This window comes from Cricetulus griseus, chromosome 9 (assembly GCF_003668045.3).
Source record: "Cricetulus griseus strain 17A/GY chromosome 9, alternate assembly CriGri-PICRH-1.0, whole genome shotgun sequence".
Taxonomy (NCBI): Eukaryota; Metazoa; Chordata; class Mammalia; order Rodentia; family Cricetidae; genus Cricetulus; species Cricetulus griseus.
The window spans coordinates 9,713,393-9,730,928 of record NC_048602.1 but is presented as its reverse complement, the minus strand read 5'-3'; the positions used below and the strand labels follow the sequence as shown (position 1 = coordinate 9,730,928).

Here is a 17,536-nt window from a genome sequence, read left to right as displayed (position 1 = left end):
GAAAAAAACAACACCAAGGAGAGGAACTAGAGAGAGATGGTTCAGCAGTACACACTGCTGTTGCAGAGGACACAAGTTTGAATGCTAGTATCAGTCCAGGCTGTTCGCCACTGTCTGTGACTCTAGCTCCATGGCTCTGGCGCCCTCTTCTGGCCTCCACAGACACTACACTCGCTCGCATAGCACCCACCTACCCCCACACATAATTTAAAAAACCAACAGCTAACGGGAAGGCATAGTGAAGAAGGCCTTTGATCCCCGCACCTGGGAGGCAGAAACAAGTGCATCTCTGTGAGTTCAAGGCCAGTCTGGTCTACATAGTGAGTGAGTTCCAGGACAGCCAGAGCTACATAATGAGACCCTGTGTCAAGAACAGCAACAACAACAAAAAAAACCCAAACACCAGCTGTGCTTGGTGGCATATGCTTGTAATCCCGGCACTTGGGAGTCCAGGGTACATGAGACTCTCAAGCTATAAATTGAAGCTCCTAATAGTTCCATGTGATATTTTGATATGCGTTTGTGTTGGTTACTGGTTAAACCGGGCTAAACATATCTGTCTCTTCAGTTAGCATTTCTTCTCAGAGAGACATTTGGTATGTGCCGAGTCAATGGTCAGCCTGTCACATAGCAGCATACCAGAGTTTCCTGCGTCTGTGGACTGTTCTTCTTTATGGTGTTGGGGGTGCAGCTCGGGTTTCTGGCGTGGGAGTCTCAGGAGGCACCTCCTGAGCTACGTCACAGCCCTTTACTCCTCACTGTAGCTTGGCACTCCACCTGGCTTAACACTCTCCCCGCCCTCCTTGCCAGACCTCGCATAGCTGCCATCGGACTCTCAACTTCTGTGGGGTCAACCCTCTATTTTTAACATAAGTGCAGGGGCTGAGGTGATGCCAAAAGAGATTAAGAGCACTGACTGCTCTTCCAGAGGTCCTGAGTTCAATTCCCAGCAACCACATGGTGGCTCACAAGCATCTACAGTGAAACCTGGTGCCCTCTTCTGGTGTGCAGGCAGACATGCAGGCAGAACAGTGTATACATAATAAATTACATAATAAATAAATTTAAAATGGCAGGTGTCTGGTGAGGCCAGGGGGCAGTGTTGGATCCCCTGGAGTTAGATGCCGTTGTGAGCCAACCTTCTGCAAGAACAGTAACAGTAAAACTTGTAACCCTGCAGCTGGCTCTTCAGTCCCCCTCACCCTTTTTAGAAGAAGGAAATTTCTGAGACAAGATCTCACTATTTAGCCTTGAACTCCTGGCAATTCTGCCTCAGCCTCCTAGGTACTGAGATTACAGGCGTGTACCATCACACCTGAATAAGATTAACTCTTTAGATTCCATACTCGAGAGAGCATGTGGCCACACAAAGGCACAAAGGTTTTCAATACCATCCAAAGGCACAAAGCCATTTCATTCTTTTTTTTTTTTTAAGTTTTTCGAGACAGGGTTGTTTCTCTGTGGCTTTGGAGGCTTTCCTGGAACTCGCTCTTGTAGACCAGGCTGGTCTCAAACTCACAGAGATGCGCCTGCCTCTGCCTCCCGAGTGCTGGGGATTAAAGGCGTGTGCCACCAATGCATGGCGATAGTCTTTGTTTTTAAAACCCCTTTTTCTGCCTTTTGAGACAGATCTCACTCTGTATCTCTGACTGGCCTGGAATGTCTTGGAGATGCAGCTGCCTCCGCCTACCAAGTGCCACCACACCTAGCATTGATTTTTTTACTATTGAAACAGTCTGGCTATGTAGTCCTGGCTGGCCTAGAACTTATTATCTAGACCAGGTTGGTCTCAGAGTTGCTGTGACCCTACCTTTGCCTCCTGAGTGCTACAATTACAGGCTTGTGCCACTATGCCTGGCCTATTTGTGTATTCTCTTTTGAGAAATGCCTATTTTAGTCTATTATCATTTTTTTTTGAGACAGTATCTCATGTAGCCCAAGCTGGCCTTGACCTTACTATGTAGCTGAGGGTGACCTTGAGTTCCTGATCATTCTGTCTTCCCAAGTGTTGTGTTTCCAAGCATGTACTACCACACATTTTTTTAAAATGGGTTATTATCTTTTTATTATTAATTAAATTAATTAATTTACTTCACTTCCCGAGCAAAGTTTCCCTCCCTCCTTTCCTCCTGTTTCTGTTCAGAAAAGGTCAGGCCTCCCATGGGTGCCAACAAAGCATGGCAAATCAAGTTACTGTAGGACTAAGCTCCTCCCCTTGTGTTTGGCTGAGCAAGGCAACCCACCATGAGGAATAGGTTCCTGGAAGCCAGCCAAAGAGTTAGGGACAGACTCTGTTCCCACTGATAGGAGTCCCACAGGTAGATCAAGCCATTTATTTTTAATGATTTACCTGTAGTTCGATAGGTGAAGATGACAATGGGCGGGACTGGCCGTGTTAATCCTTAGGTTTTGACTTCGTGTGCTCTGTACTGTAATTTTGAGATATACCACACACATCACCAGCTAACTTGATAGATTTTTGCATATATAGACACCTGGACAGTCTCCAGATTCTAATCAATAGGAACTACCTTGGGAGAGGGCTTGTCTAGCATATGTAAGGTCCTAGGTTTGATACATAACACTCGAAATAACAGACAGAGACGGACGCCACGCTTTCCATTAAAATCCATTCCTGGCCTGATGCCCTCACAGCGCGTTCACTGTCCTGACTTCTTGTCCTCTAAATGGGATCCTGCAATTGACATCTTTTGTATCTGAATTTTTTCCTTGATTTGTTTTGTTTTTTAAAACAGGTATTCTCTGTGGCTTTTGGAACCTGTCCTGGAACTCGCTCTGTAAACCATTTGATTTTTTTTTTTTTTTTAAGATTTTATCTATTTATTATGTATACAGTCTTCTGCCTGCATGCCAGCAGAGGGCTCCAGATCTCATTTAAGGTGGTTGTGAGCCACCATGTGGTTGCCGGGGAATTGAACTCGAGACCCCTAGAAGAACAGTCAGTGCTCTTAACCTCTGAGCCGACTCTCCAGCCCTGACCATTTGATTTTTAACTTTATTTTGAGACTGGTCTCTTTGGCCCTGGGATTAAAGGCTTGTGCCCGAGGGCCCAGCATCCACACCCAGTTTTTTAAATCAATGCTAGGTGTGGTGGCACTTGGTAGGCGGAGGCAGCTGCATCTCTAAGACATTCCAGACCAGTCAGAGATACAGAGGTGCAAGGGTTTGAACCCAGGGCACATGCGTGCTAGGCAAGTACTCTATCTGCTAACTGAGCTGCAGCCCTGTGCCTGACTTGGGTCACTTAGTTGAATACCTCAGATTCGCCTGTGAGCTCATGTGTTTGTATCTCCTCCCTCTCTTTCTTTCTTTCCTGTGGAGTTCTGTTGTTTAGTCACTACTCCCCTGCTATGTACTTTCAGGTTGGCTCTGGTTTGAGACTATTGTGAATAATGCTATGGTAAACATCATTAGTGGACTTGGGCTTTGGGGGGACATAAGCAATCGTTTCTCTTGTGTGTAAACCTGGAAGTAGAGTTACTGGGTTGATGGGGGTGAAGGATATTTAACCTTGATGGAAGCTGCCACGCAGGCTCTCCAAGAAGGTGTACACGCAAATGTGAGAGGGTGAGGGTGAATTAGACAAAATGCAGGGGGCTAGCGATGTGGTAGAGAGAGCCTCTACAATCCCCCAGTGAGGGGCTGGGGGTGTGGCTCAGTGGTAGAGCCCCTGCCTAGAATCCCCCAGTGAGGGGCTGGGGGCGTGGCTCAGTGGTAGAGCCCCTGCCTAGAATCCCCCAGTGAGGGGCTGGGGGCGTGGCTCAGTGGTAGAGCCCCTGCCTAGAATCCCCCAGTGAGGGGCTGGGGGCGTGGCTCAGCGGTAGAGCCCCTGCCTAGAATTCCCCCAGTGAGGGGCTGGGGGCGTGGCTCAGTGGTAGAGCCTTGTCTGGCAATCAGGAAGCCTAGGTTCAATCTCCCAGTACCTCAAAAAGGGGGTGGAGGGAGCAAGGATACGAGTCTCCGGTGGACCCCAGGTTCTGAGCCTGCTCCTCCCCCATAGGCCGCCTGATCTTTGACAACCTGAAGAAATCCATCGCCTACACTCTGACCAGCAACATCCCCGAGATCACACCCTTCCTGCTCTTCATCATGGCCAACATCCCACTGCCCCTCGGCACCATCACCATCCTCTGCATTGATCTGGGCACCGACATGGTAAGCTTGGCTGCCACCTAGGCCTGGGCTGGGCCCCCCCCCCCCCCCCGCAGTACGCACTGTCTGGCGCAAGCTCTCTCTTTCTGTCCACTCACACGGCCTGCCTCTCTCCCACCCAGGTTCCTGCCATCTCCTTGGCCTACGAGGCTGCCGAGAGTGACATCATGAAGAGACAGCCCAGGAACCCGCGCACGGACAAACTGGTCAATGAGAGGCTCATCAGCATGGCCTATGGGCAGATTGGTGAGCACTGCTGGGGCTCAGAACCATGTGCTCGCCCAGCAGAGTGGGGCCAGGGGGGAGCCCTACCCCTGTGTACCCCGCCTCTACTTCTGGGGACCACATGGATGGAGCCCCTGAGGGTGTGTCCAGGAAAGCAAAATCCATGAGGTTGAAGCAACCTGAGTCTGGACTCCTCTTGGGTTTTTTTGTTTGTTTGTTTTTTTTAAGTACCTCAAGCAACCCAGGCTGGCTTCCAACTCACTATGTAGGCAATAGAATAGCCCTGAACCTCTCATCCTCCTGCCTCTACCTCCCAAGTTGCATGCTAGGCAAGCCGGCACTCAGCCAGCTGGGCCTCACCCCCCCCCCAGCCCCTTTTCCTTGTCATGTTTTGTTTGAGACAGGGTCTCACCGTGTAGCTCTGGCTTGTCTGGCTGAAACTGATAGATCCTTCTGTCTGTCCACCCTGAGTGCTCCTGGGATCGCTGGCATATCCGGACATTATAGTCCTCATCGTTATTTGTTTTTGATGCAAGGTCTCTGTAACAGCTCTGGCTGTCCTGGAACTTGCTTTGTAGACCAGGCTGGCCTCGAATTCACAGAGATCTGCCTGCTTCTGCCTCCCAAGTGCACACACTACTGTACCTGGTTATTTTTATTAATATTAAACCTAGGGCTTCCTGCATGCTGAGCAAACACCTTACCACACCATTCCCTCACTCACTGGTAGATTCCAGGCCAGCGCTCTGCCACAGTTACATCCCCAGCCTTCTTACTTGCTGTTTTGAGACAGGGTCTCACTAAGTTGCCAGACAGGCCTTGAATTCATCCTGTAACCTAGCCAGGCCCTGAGCTTATATTCCAGCCTCCCGAATAGCAGGGATCACAGGCCTGTGGTACGAAGCCTGGCTCCTCCAGTATATTTGGAATATTTGGCAGCCTGAATCGGGGTAGCAGTGTGCCTGGGCAGGGTGTGTGGTGTGGGGGGGGGGGTCATCTATGTGCGTAGCGCCCTCCCCTAGTCCCTGACCAAGTGACCATCTTGGACCCCACCCTCAGGTCCTGGAGGGACATGGCTTAGGCAAGATGACTGAGTAGCCCGTAGACTGCTGTGACGTCTCAGGGGTCATGGGAATGGGGGGGCACTGGCATGCTGCCAGCTCCTGCCTCACCCTCCCCTCCTCGGCTCCCTTCTCCCCCAGGAATGATCCAGGCCCTCGGTGGTTTCTTTTCTTACTTTGTCATTCTGGCGGAAAATGGCTTCTTGCCTGGTAACCTGGTGGGCATCCGGCTGAACTGGGATGACCGCACCGTCAACGACCTGGAAGACAGTTACGGGCAGCAGTGGGTGAGTAGGGCTGGGCATCCATCATCAGGACCAGACCAACAGCTAGTTCAAGTCCCATGCTGGCCTCTCGGCCCTGAGGGTCACATCCAACCACTCTCCGTGAACAAAGGAACCTCCCAGAACTCTCTGCAAAGCCCAGCCCTTAAGGCTTTCCTTCCTATTTGTCCATCCCGCCAAAAAACATAGCTGCTATTTGTCCTTTGTGGAAATCCACAGGGCCCTTGGTTCCTGGCAAACGACTAAGGCCCCCTAATTCTTTGTTCTTCTTAAAACGTCTACATCTTCCTGTTCCCCCATGACGCTCCAAATCCAAAAAGGAAGGCCCATTTGAAGCCCTGGAAACGCCGTATGGCGGGGGTGGGCAGTGAAGGACTCTGGGGATTCTGTCACAAGGTACCACCCCACCCCCATGCGTCTCTCGATTCTGCAGACGTACGAGCAGAGGAAGGTGGTAGAGTTCACATGTCACACAGCCTTCTTTGTGAGCATCGTGGTGGTCCAGTGGGCTGACCTGATCATCTGCAAGACCAGGAGGAACTCTGTCTTCCAGCAGGGCATGAAGTGAGGGCCTGCGGCCGCACCCCCTCGAGGGTCCGCCTGTGTCTCTCCTCCCTCACGCTGAGCTTTGGTGGTTCTGGCCTCTGTGTTGCTTTCCTCCTGAGGGTCCCATGTTTGAGACTCTAAGCTTGTCTCTCCCGGTGGATGACAGCTCTGAGACTCCAGACTTTTATTTTTAACCATTGCTTCCATGAAAACCTGTCTTTGCTTCTCTGTTTTCTCTTTCTCTCCCTCTCCCCATCTCTCCCACCTTCTTTCCCTGTCTCCCTTTCATTTTTTTTTTTTTCTGCTGCTTTGATAGTGCCTTGGTATTTATCCCAAGTTAGACTCAAATTCATGGCAATCCTCCTGCCTCAGCCTCCCAAGTGCTGGGGTCACCTGCCTATGCCGCCATGCCTGTCTTTCTCTGTCACCAGTCCCTACATCTCTCATTGTCTCTGTGGCTCTCTCCGCATTTGTTTCTCTGCCTGGATCCCGTCCTCTGCTCCTTTCTCCCTGTGTGAGCATCGCTGTGGGCTGGTCTTGCTCCATTTGCTTTCCAATTGTGTCTGGGAGTCTGTGGGGTTGGGAAGCTCGTGTGGGGCGTGCGCCAGGTCTAGCCTCGTCTCACCTGTGCTTCCAGGAATAAGATCTTGATCTTCGGCTTGTTTGAGGAGACGGCTCTGGCTGCCTTCCTGTCCTACTGCCCAGGCATGGACGTGGCCCTTCGCATGTACCCTCTCAAGTGAGTTCCCCGGGGCGGGGCCACCCAGGAACTCCACACTTCCACACCCTCTACAGCCTTGACCTCAGCCCACTCGCCCTGGTGTTTCCCGGGATGTCCCTTCTCTAGCCCCCGTTGCCACCCCTGTTCTGATGCCACCAAGTGTCCCCACCTCACAGAGGGCGCTCTGCAGACTCCAGGCCCTTATTCAAGATCGAGGGCACTCCTGTGGCACCAGAGAACCCAGAAGACTGGCCATCTGCCCCCCCCCACACACACACACACACCTGGGCAAGTCCCTCATGTCCCCTCTCCCCTTTCTTCTCTGCAGACCCAGCTGGTGGTTCTGTGCCTTCCCCTACAGTTTCCTCATCTTCGTCTATGACGAGATTCGCAAGCTCATCCTGCGCAGGAACCCCGGGGGTGAGGGCTGCCTGGCCAGGGGCACAGTAGGCTGGGAGGGGGGTGCAGAGGGCGGCGGGTCCCTTCCACCAGTGTCTCTTGGGATGTGTCTCCCCTTTCTCTTTCTATCTTGCCCCTCCCCCATCTCTCTTTCCAAGTGTGACTGGCTGTGTGTCTGGACACAGGGTCTGTGTAGCTCCACTCTGCCCTTGGACTCGTGTCCCTCCTGAGTTTCTCAGTGCCGGGATGGCAGGCCTGCTACTACCACAGCCTGCCTTCCGTGTCACTGTCTCTTTCTCTGACTGTACCTTCCCTTTGCTTGTGTGGCTCTCTTGTCTGTCTTCCTTTCTCACGTCATCGCCTCTTGTCATTCCAGGTTGGGTGGAGAAAGAGACCTACTATTGACCTCAACCCACCATGTCGCCCGTGTCTTCCCTGCCCACAGCCCAGGACAGCCTTCTCCGACCCCCCCATTTTGTACTCTGGGGGGAGGGGCCTTCTCTCCCCGTGGCCCCCTCTCTCCCTGTGGCCCAGCCTCAAATCCCACACCTTGGTTACTGCCCACTTTCCCTGGCTGGCTTCTCTCCCCCCACAGCCCCCGCCTCTCTTCTCCCTTCCTTTTCGGTGTCTCTCTCCTCTCTCCCTGGCAGCCCTGTCCCTCACTCCCTCCCTGGGCTCTTTTTTACTCCCCTCAGCCCCATCCCCTGGCTGATGCCATTTCCGGTTCTAATTCTGAACAATTATCAAATATATCAGTGGGGAGAGAGAAGCTGTGTGTGCGTCTCGTGCTTGCCGGGCAGACGGGCGCCCTCTGCCAGCGCTCACATGAGCCGCCTCGTGTGTTTAGCTAGTGTGTGTGTGGAGGGGGGGGGGCACAAAATCTTGGGCAGTGCAAAATCATGATTTTGAAGCCTAGAGAGTGGGATTACAGACAGATTGGGGGAGAACCCTCCTTCCGATAGGGGCCCTCTAACTGATGACTCTCCTAAACAATGTCCTGATATTTATCAGTGTGGGGCACAGGGACGGGAAGGGGACTTGCTGATGGCCGCAGAGCCACAGAGAAGCTGACAAAGGGCTTTAGACTGAGGCCATCCAAGCTCTAAGTCGCCGTGTTCATCTCCTCTTTCACTGAGGTAACTTTGACACTTTCACACCACTGAGTGCACGAAAAGATCAGGAAACTTGGGGGCTGGAGAGATGCCTTGTGGCTTTAAAACACTGGTTGCTCTTGCACAGGACCCAGGTTCTGGCTCACAAGTTATCTGCAGCTCCAGTTCTAGGGAATACAATGCCCTCTGGCACCAGGCATGCAAAGCCATGCACAAAAGTGCATCTAAAAAAAATATACATGCACAGGGCTAGAGAGATGGCTCAGCATCTCCAGGTTAAGAGCACTGACTGTTCTTCCAGAGGACCCGGGTTCAATTCCCAGCAACCACATGGCAGCTCACAACTGTTAGTTCCAGGAGATCTAACACCTTCACATCAATGTACAGTAAATAAATTTTAAATAAACTAGGTTTATATGTATATGTATATATATATATATATATATATATATATATATACATGCATATAAAATAACATTAAAATTAAGCCAGGCGTGATGGCCCACTCCTGATTCTACCAGAGGCAAGCGAACCTCTATGAGTTTGAATCCAACCTAGTGAATACAGCAGATTTTAGGCCAACTAAATCTACACAGTAAGACCATGCCTCAAATTTTTTAATTGTAATTTTTATTTTTATTTATTTATTTTGGTTTTTCGAGACAGGATTTCTCTGTGTAGCTTTGGAGCCTATCCTGGCACTCGCTCTGGAGACCAGGCTGGCCTCAAACTCACAGAGATCCTCTGCCTCTGCCTCCCGAGTGCTGGGATTAAAAGCATGTGCCACCAACGCCCGGCTAATTATAATTTTTAAAAACTTTCAAGAAGTGTACAGCAGAGGTGTGCATCTGTAATCTCAGCACTGGAGAGACAGATCGTTGCTGCTCACTGGCCAGCCAGTGTAGAAGAATCAATGAGCTTCAAGCTTAGTAAAAAACCTTGCCTCTTGCAGGGCGTTGGTGGCGCACGCCTTTAATCCCAGCACTCAGGGAGGCAGAGGCAAGTGGATCTCTGTGAGTTCAAGGCCAGCCTGGTCTCCAGAGCAAGTGCCAGGATAGGCTCCAAAGCTACACAGAGAAACCCTGTCTCGAAAAACCAAAAAGAAAAAAAAAAGAAGAGAAAAAAAGAAAGAAACCTTGCCTCAAAATACAAGATGTAGCCAGACATGGCAGTACACTCCTTTGATCCCAGCACTTGGGAGGCAAAGGCAGGCGGATCTCTGTGTGTTTGAGGACTGTTACACAGAGAAACCCTATCACACACAAAAAAGCAGGGACACCCAACATCACCTTAGGGCCACCACACACAACATGAACATGTGTGCATACATGTTCATACACAAAAACAGACACAAGTACCGCACATGTACGCAATACATTTGTGATTGGGGTGTGGCTCAGCCATGGAACACTTTCCTAACTTGTGAAAAATTCAGGGTTCCGTCCCTGGTGTAAATAAATAAATACAATCTATAATTCAGTACCAAAATAAAGTATCTGTGAAATCACTACACAGGTACAGAATTGTCCATCCACCTAGGAAACATCCCCCTGCCTATCCCCATTGGCTCCTCTCCCATGGCAATTGCTGGGGTTAATCCGTCAAGTTAATTTATGTTTCTGGTCTTTGCCATGCTGAGGTTGAAGCAGGTCCTTGCACATACAAGGCAGGAGCTCTACCAGTCAGCCACACCCCCAGCCCCTCACTGGGGATTCTAGGCAGGGGCTCTACCACTGAGCCACGCCCCCAGCCCCTCACTGGGGGATTCTAAGCATGAGCTCCACCACTCAGCCACGCCCCCAGCCCCTCACTGGGGGATTCTAGGCAGGGGCTCCACCACTCAGCCACGCCCCCAGCCCCTCACTGGGGCATTCTAGGCAGGTAGTCCATTCTTGAACTTCACACAAATGAAATCTTACAGCAAATCCATGAGCATCTCCGTGAAGTCATGTGCATCATCACAGCCCTGTTCATGGTGTGACTCTAACATGTATTCTTTAATTGGGTCCCAGTTGATCCACGTTTGAATTGTATCTGTGTAAGGACCACTGAGAATAGAAAGAAACAGCCAGTTTATCATTCACTTTGATGTTTGTTGAGACAGGTGCTCGTATGCAGCTCAGACTGGCCTCTTTTTTTTTTAATTTTATTTATTTATTATGTATACAACATTCTGCTTCCATGTATATCTGCACACCAGAAGAGGGCACAGATCCCATTACAGATGCTTGCGAGCCACCATGTGGGTTGCTGGGAATTGAACCCAGGACCTTCTGGAAGAGCAGAGGCAGTGCTCCCGACCTCTGAGCCATCTCTCCAGCCCCAGACTGGCCTCTTTTTTGTTTTTTCTTACCTATTTTTTTTTCAGGTCAGGGTTTCTCTGTGTAGCCCTGGCTGTCCTGGAACTCTCTCTGCAGACCAGGCTGGTCTCGAACTCATAGAGATCCTCCTGCCTCTGCCTCCTGAGTGCTGGGTCTGAAGGCCTGCACCATCACCACCCAGCTTAATTTTTATTTTTGTTTATAGCGTCTTGCTATGTAAATATGGCCTCATATTTACAGTGGTCCTCCTACCTTGGCTTCCCAAATGCTAGGTTTACGGGCATGTCCCTCCACACCTACTTTCTCAGGCTGTTTAATTTTAATGGCAACTTCCAGAACCTAACATGAATTGCAACCCACAGATTAGGAAAAACCCTCATGCCTGCCACTAGATGGCAGTGGCGATCATTTTAATGTTAGCTATTCTGGTTGGGCAGTTAAACTTTTTCCCTGGAGTTAAACAGCTTGGCCAGCTTGGCATGCCTGCTGAAGGAGGTGACAAGGATGCTGTGGACACCTATGAGTACACAAGACAGCCATCTGATGCTCTGTGTGGTGGCATATGCCTCTAATCCCAGCTTTCCATAATCCCCATTTTCCAGAGATGATAGATGGAAGATCTGAGTTTGTGGCCAGCCTGGGAGCTGTTCTCTGACCTCCACAGACACTGTGCCTGGAAATACACACACACACACACACACACACACACACACACACACACACACAGCAATGATAAACAACAGAAACCTTTTAAAATAATCAAGTGTGCCTGGGGTGTGTCTCTGGTGGTGCAGTACTTGCCCACCAAAGCTCTGGCTTTGATCCAAGCCCCAGGAGAATCGGGTGTAACGCCATCCGCCATGGTGGGTGGATGAGAGGCCCCAGTTAATGGGGTTAGCTCATTAAACAACTGCAAAAAAAGCCTCGTGCTGTTTGCATCAAGCTTTTGCCTCCACCTAGTGATTGGGGTCACCGAAGTCCTGGGCTGAGATCCTGGGGGCCTGAGCCTGCGGGGGCGGGGGGGGGGTCGTCTTTCAAACTAAGTGGTTCCTGGAACACACCAGTCAAACCCTGCTCTTTCCAGCTGTTTTTTGTTTTGTTTTGTTTTGTTTTGTTTTGCCACCACACTGGTTCCCAAGATTCTGTCTACACTTCCAGCACTCTGAGCTTGTGGCGTCCCTCATTAGTGTTTGGGCTAACTGTACATTCACAGCCCTCCACCGACCTTCTGAAGCAAAGCCGGACCCCAAGTGGAACACCTGAACACAGTTCCCTGCTGAGCGGCCCAACACTGAGTTGAAAGGAGGCCCCAGGGGTGGGAGCAACTGCAAAGCAAGTTCCAGGCCATCCTGGGCTACATGAAACCCTACTGAAAACTGAAAATAAAGAAGCAGGAGAGATAGCTCAATAGTTAAGCACACACTGGAGCTGGAGAGATAGCTCAGCAGTTAAGAGCACTGACTGTTCTTCCAGAGGTCCTGAGTTCAATTCCCAGCATCCACATGGCAGCTCACAACTGTCTATAACTCCAATTCCAGGGGATCTGAACCTTCACACCAATGCATTTAAAATAAAGTTAAATAATTAAAAAAATAGTTAAGCACCCTGACTGCTCTTCCAGCACCCATATGGCAGCTCACAACTGTCAGCAACTCCAGTTCCAGGAGACCCAACACTCTCACACGGACGTGTATGCAGGCAGAAGACCAATGTACATAAAATAAAAACAAATCATTTTTAAAAACCAGGTGGTAGTGTCACACACCTTTAACCCAAGCACTAGAGACAGGTGAATCGCTGAGAGTTTGAGACCAGCCTGGTCTACAGAGCGAGTACCAAGGGCTATGTAGAAAGACCCTGTCTGGAAAAAGTAAATAAATAAAACAGATGTTTTAAATGAAAATAAAAAAGAGGGTTTGGAGAGATGACTCAGTAGTTAAGAGTGTGCGTGCTGCTTTTCCAGAGGACTAGAGTTCAGTTCCCAGCCCATGTATTTTGAACAGCTCACAATTGGTGGTAACTTCAGTTCCAGGGGGGGGATGTAATACCCTCTTCTGGGCCTCCTCAGGCACCGTCACCCATGTGGCACACACACATAAACCATTTATTTTTAATTCTTTTTGGTTTTTGGAGACAAGGTTTCTGTGTAGCTTTTGGAGGCTGTCCTGGCACTTGCTCTGTAGACCAGGCTGGCCTCGAACTCACAGAGATCCTCCTGCCTCTGCCTCCCGAGTGCTGGGATTAAAGGCTTGAGTCACCAATGCCCGGCAGAAGCCATTTTTTAGAAAAGATATTTTAAAAGTTATGTGTATCTGTGTAAGTACACGTGAGTATGTTTGATTGACTAGAGCTGGATATATACATATATAATATTTTTAAAAATTTATTTATTATACAGTGTTCTGCCTTCATGTATGCTATATGCCAAAAGAGGGCACCAAATCACATTTGTAGATGGTTGTGAGCCACCATGTGGGTTGCTGGGAATTGAACTCAGGACACCTGGAAGTGGAAGAGCAGCCGGTTCTCACACATCTGAGCCATCTCTCCAGCCCCTATAATTTTTGTTTTGTTTTGTTTTCTAAGGAAAGAGAAAGTTAATGAACTCCACCCCAGACCAGCCCAATCAGAATCAGAATATCTGAGGCTGCGGCCAATGTTTTTATTATTATTATTAATTATTTATTATTATTATTATTATTATTATTATTATTATTATTATTATTATTATTATTATTATTATTATTATGCCGTCTGGAGTCAGGATGATAGCTCCGCACCCTCCACGGAATCCCGCAGCTGCCATGCCAACTCCCGGTAAAAACGCCCCATCCTAAGAGCCCACGCTGCACGCTCTGAAACTACAGTTCCCACAATGCCTAGAGGCCCACGCGGCGCTCTTGGCATACTTCTCCCGAGGTGTCTTGCGAGCCCGACCGACCTCCTGACGCCGCAATGACTACAACTCCCAGAATGCTCGGAGACGCAACTACCGCCCCCTAGAGTGCCAAGCGGCGCCATGTCCTGAGCGTCCGGGCTCGGGCGGGGGCCGGCTGGGTGCGGCGGGGCTCGAGGCTGTCCGCGGCGATCCCACACACCGCAGCGTAGACATGGCGGCCCAGAAGGACCAGCAGAAGGATACGGAGGTGGAGGGGCTGAGCGCCACGTGAGCGAGCAGGGTGTAACCCCCCATACTCCCGAGCGTGGGGTCCCAGGCGTCCCGGCCCCCGGGCTTTGCAGAGGAGATGTCCCCCGGGGGCCGCGATGTGCTGGGATCTGGGGTCCGGGCCCTGGGACCGCTTGCGGCTGACCTGCCCCCGCCCCGCCCCGCCCTCCAGGACCCTGCTGCCCAAGCTGATTCCCTCCGGCGCCGGCCGAGAGTGGCTGGAGCGGCGCCGCGCGACCATCCGGCCCTGGGGCGCTTTCGTGGATCAGCAGCGTTTCTCGCGACCCCGCAACCTGGGCGAGCTTTGCCAGCGCCTGGTACGCAACGTGGAGTATTACCAAAGCAACTACGTGTTCGTGTTTCTGGGCCTCATCCTTTACTGCGTGTGAGTGCCTCGGCAGCCCCGCCCTCCTGCGCCAGGCCCCGCCCCCTGTTGCCAGGCCCCGCCCCCCGCCGGTTAGCTAGGCCCAGGGCCTTGTCACCCGAGCACCCAGGAGTCGGTCTGTATTCCTGAATCCACCCGAGCCGGGATGCAGTCTAGCCACCCCATGTGATGCCCAAGGCTAGAGGGAGCCGGCTCACACAGCCTCAGACGCCTGACTCCTGTCTCCCACACTCTTCCAGGGTGACATCCCCCATGCTGCTGGTGGCTCTGGCTGTCTTCTTTGGCGCCTGTTACATTCTCTATCTGCGCACGTTGCAGTCCAAGCTTGTGCTCTTTGGTGAGAAACCCCCCGCCCAAACGGATCCCCAGGTCCCACAGAACTGCAGACCTCCGAATATTTGGGAATCAAGTCGGTCCCACCGAGAGGTGCACTAGAGTCATTAAACTTAGTCCTTAAGGTCGCAGGTGAATACCCTCCAGTCTCAGCTCCCCAAAACCCAGGGAGAGCCCTAAAACCCCGGCTCCTGTGTCTCCTGTAAAATGAATCAGTCCTTCCCAATCCTCCCCGGGGAGAGCATCCGCTGCAGGTACCCACACTGGACACCAGGTGGCGACCGTGTGCAGGCCTAGGTCTGTCTGCCTTCCCATGCCTTCTGTCCCAGGGCTGAACTGGTAAGATACTAGATATTTCCAGAAGGGGAAACGGAGACCTGTCCGCCCACTGGGAAGAGAAGTGTCAGGGAAGACCCACTGAGAGGAAATCCCAGGTTTGCCAAGGAGACCTGTGACAGTCTTTCAGGTCCCAGACAGGTTACCAGAGGAAGATGGACTAGGGCCGAGCGAGAAGAGCCTGAAGCACAAGAGAACTTGGCCTTGGCAGATAGTAGTCACTAGGGCATACACAATTTCCAGACATAGGAGAGCCTGAAAAAAATTGTTTTGAGATAGGGTCTTCTTACGTAGCCTCGGCCTGCCAGGAGCTCACTCTGTAGACCAGACTGGCCTCCAACTCACAGATTTCCCCTGCCTCTGCCTCCTGAGTGCTGGGATTAAAGGAGTATGCAACCATGCCCTAGCCTTACAAAATTTGTTAAGCACCCAGAAGGCAGGCCCTCTGGGAAAGCAGCAAGTGCTCCTAACTGCTGGGCCGTCTCTCCAGTCCCCACAAACCAGATTCTTGTGAAACACTTCAAAGACAGACAGACGTTCTGGCTCATGCCTGTAATCCCAGCATTTGGGAGGCTGAAACAGGATGATTGCTGTAAATTCAAAACAAGCCTGGGCTTCAGAGTCTTTTAAAAAATCAAAATGAGCCAGGCATTGGTGGCGCACTCTTTTAATCCCAGCACTCGGGAGGCAGAGGCAGGCGATCTCTGTGAGTTCGAGACCAGCCTGGTCTACAGAGCGAGTGCCAGGATAGGCTCCAAAGCCACAGAGAAACCCTGTCTCGAAAAACAAACAAACAAACAAACAAAAATCAAAATGAGAGCTGGGCATGGTGGCACACACCTTTAATCCCAGCATTCGGGGTGAGGCTGGTGGATCTCTGTGAGTTCAAGGTCATCCTGGTCTACAAATCGAGTTCCAGAACAGCCAGTGCTATACAGAGAAACCCTGTCTCAAGTTTTTAAAAAACAAAAAATCAAAATAATGGTTTGGAGAGATGGCTCAGTGGTTAAAATTGAATTCTGTTCTTGAAAGGACCCAGGTTTTGTTCTCAGAACCCAATCCCCATGTCAGGTGACTGTCACAAGGCCACCTGTCACTCCAGCTTCTGGCCTCCATGGGCACCTGAACTCTTGTGCACATATGGCCACACAGGGTACATACACGTAATTCAAAGTAATAAATAAAATTATATAAGTTAAAAATAAGAAGACAAAAACCCTTAGGTCATGGACTGGAGAGATGGCTCCGGGGTTAAGAGCACTGACTGTTCTTCCAGAGGTCCTGAGTTCAATTCCCAGCAACCACATGTTGGCTCACAACCATCTGTAATGGGATCTGATGCCCTTTTCTGGCACGCACTGTATACATGATAAATAAATAAATCTTTAAAAAAAAAAAAAAACCCTCTTAGGTCAGACCTGGCAATGGGGCCACAAGGTTGAGAGTCCTGGTATCCAGGCTGGGACATGAGGCTAGCCTGGTCTGAGAGACAAGTGGCTTGGGAGGTCCTGGGGAGGGGGGGATAGAGAGCAGAGCTGGGGCTGAGGAAGGTGGTTTCATTCTGGTTATGTTTGGGGAAGCAGGATCAGGGATGGGAGGCCATAGAAACTAGACTTACTGAGGGCGGCTCTGGTTACCTCTGGGAAAGGGTCAGGTGGGCACAGCTGCCCAATACCATCTGTCCCCAGGCCGGGAGGTGAGCCCAGCGCATCAGTACGCCCTGGCTGGCGGTGTCTCTTTCCCCTTCTTCTGGCTGGCAGGTGCTGGTTCGGCCGTCTTCTGGGTCCTGGGTGAGTAAAGGGTCTGGGTCTGGTGAGCTTGGGAGCCAGATGAGAGAACACATCCTGAACTACCCATCCTCCTATAGGAGCCACCCTGGTGATCATCGGCTCCCATGCTGCCTTGCACCAGATAGAGCCTTCAGACGGAGAGGAACTGCAGATGGAGCCTGTGTAAGATGTCAGAACCTGCCTGCCTTGCCGGCTGCCAGGTCTGTCTGTCCTTGTCCTGCCCGGCCTTGCCTGCCCCTCATCCACCTCAGGCCTCAATTCCAAGGAGAGGCTTTGTCTTTGGAAATAAAGTTGTTACAGTTGCTACTTGGCAAACGCTTTCCTGGTATTTTCTCTTTTATAGGTAAGGAGAGGGTTTCCTGAGAAACGGGGGCTGGAGAGGTGGCTCAGCCAATAGGAGCACTAGGTTCAGTTCCCGGCACCCACAATGGCAGCTCATGCTTGTCTGTAACTCCAGCTGCTGGGGATCTACTCCCTCTGGCCCTCTCAGGTGCTTTGCACTCGAGCACACACACCTACACATAATTAAAGCTAACAAAAGGTAGCACACGCCTTTAATCCCAGCACTCAGGAGGCAGAGGCAGGCAGATCTCTGAGTTCGAGGTTAGCCTGGTCTACACAGAAAAACCCTGCCTCATACAATAAAAATCATAAAGGTTGCCGAGTATGGTAGTATGCACCATT

The 17,536-nt window shown here is 51.0% G+C and overlaps 2 protein-coding genes across 2 annotated transcripts in view; both read left to right on the top strand.

Annotated features, from left to right (window-relative positions):
- The window catches only part of Atp1a3 (ATPase Na+/K+ transporting subunit alpha 3), a 31,111-nt gene extending 23,297 nt beyond the window's left edge, over nucleotides 1-7,814 (top strand). The window contains 7 exon segments of the mRNA XM_035449104.1: nucleotides 4,022-4,176; nucleotides 4,296-4,419; nucleotides 5,601-5,746; nucleotides 6,177-6,307; nucleotides 6,927-7,028; nucleotides 7,339-7,430; nucleotides 7,786-7,814. Coding sequence (XP_035304995.1) covers nucleotides 4,022-4,176; nucleotides 4,296-4,419; nucleotides 5,601-5,746; nucleotides 6,177-6,307; nucleotides 6,927-7,028; nucleotides 7,339-7,430; nucleotides 7,786-7,814 — 779 coding nt within the window.
- A 6,020-nt stretch (nucleotides 7,815-13,834) lies between these two features.
- Nucleotides 13,835-17,167, top strand: Rabac1 (Rab acceptor 1). Its single transcript, XM_027430363.2, has 5 exons — nucleotides 13,835-14,008; nucleotides 14,181-14,393; nucleotides 14,633-14,730; nucleotides 16,751-16,852; nucleotides 16,930-17,167. The coding sequence occupies exons 1-5, from the start codon at nucleotides 13,953-13,955 to the stop codon at nucleotides 17,016-17,018; spliced, it is 558 nt and encodes a 185-aa protein (XP_027286164.1). The 5' UTR covers nucleotides 13,835-13,952; the 3' UTR covers nucleotides 17,019-17,167.
- Nucleotides 17,168-17,536: the final 369 nt, after the last annotated feature.

What these genes read in the sequence shown, in the direction of transcription:
- Rabac1 (XM_027430363.2), top strand. Translation starts at nt 13,953, where the DNA reads ATGGCGGCCCAGAAGGACCAGCAGAAGGATACGGAGGTGGAGGGGCTG. An exon ending in GTGGAGGGGCTGAGCGCCAC is followed by an intron (nt 14,009 to 14,180) that starts GTGAGCGAGCAG and finishes CCCGCCCTCCAG; the next exon opens with GACCCTGCTGCCCAAGCTGA. An exon ending in GGCCTCATCCTTTACTGCGT is followed by an intron (nt 14,394 to 14,632) that starts GTGAGTGCCTCG and finishes ACACTCTTCCAG; the next exon opens with GGTGACATCCCCCATGCTGC.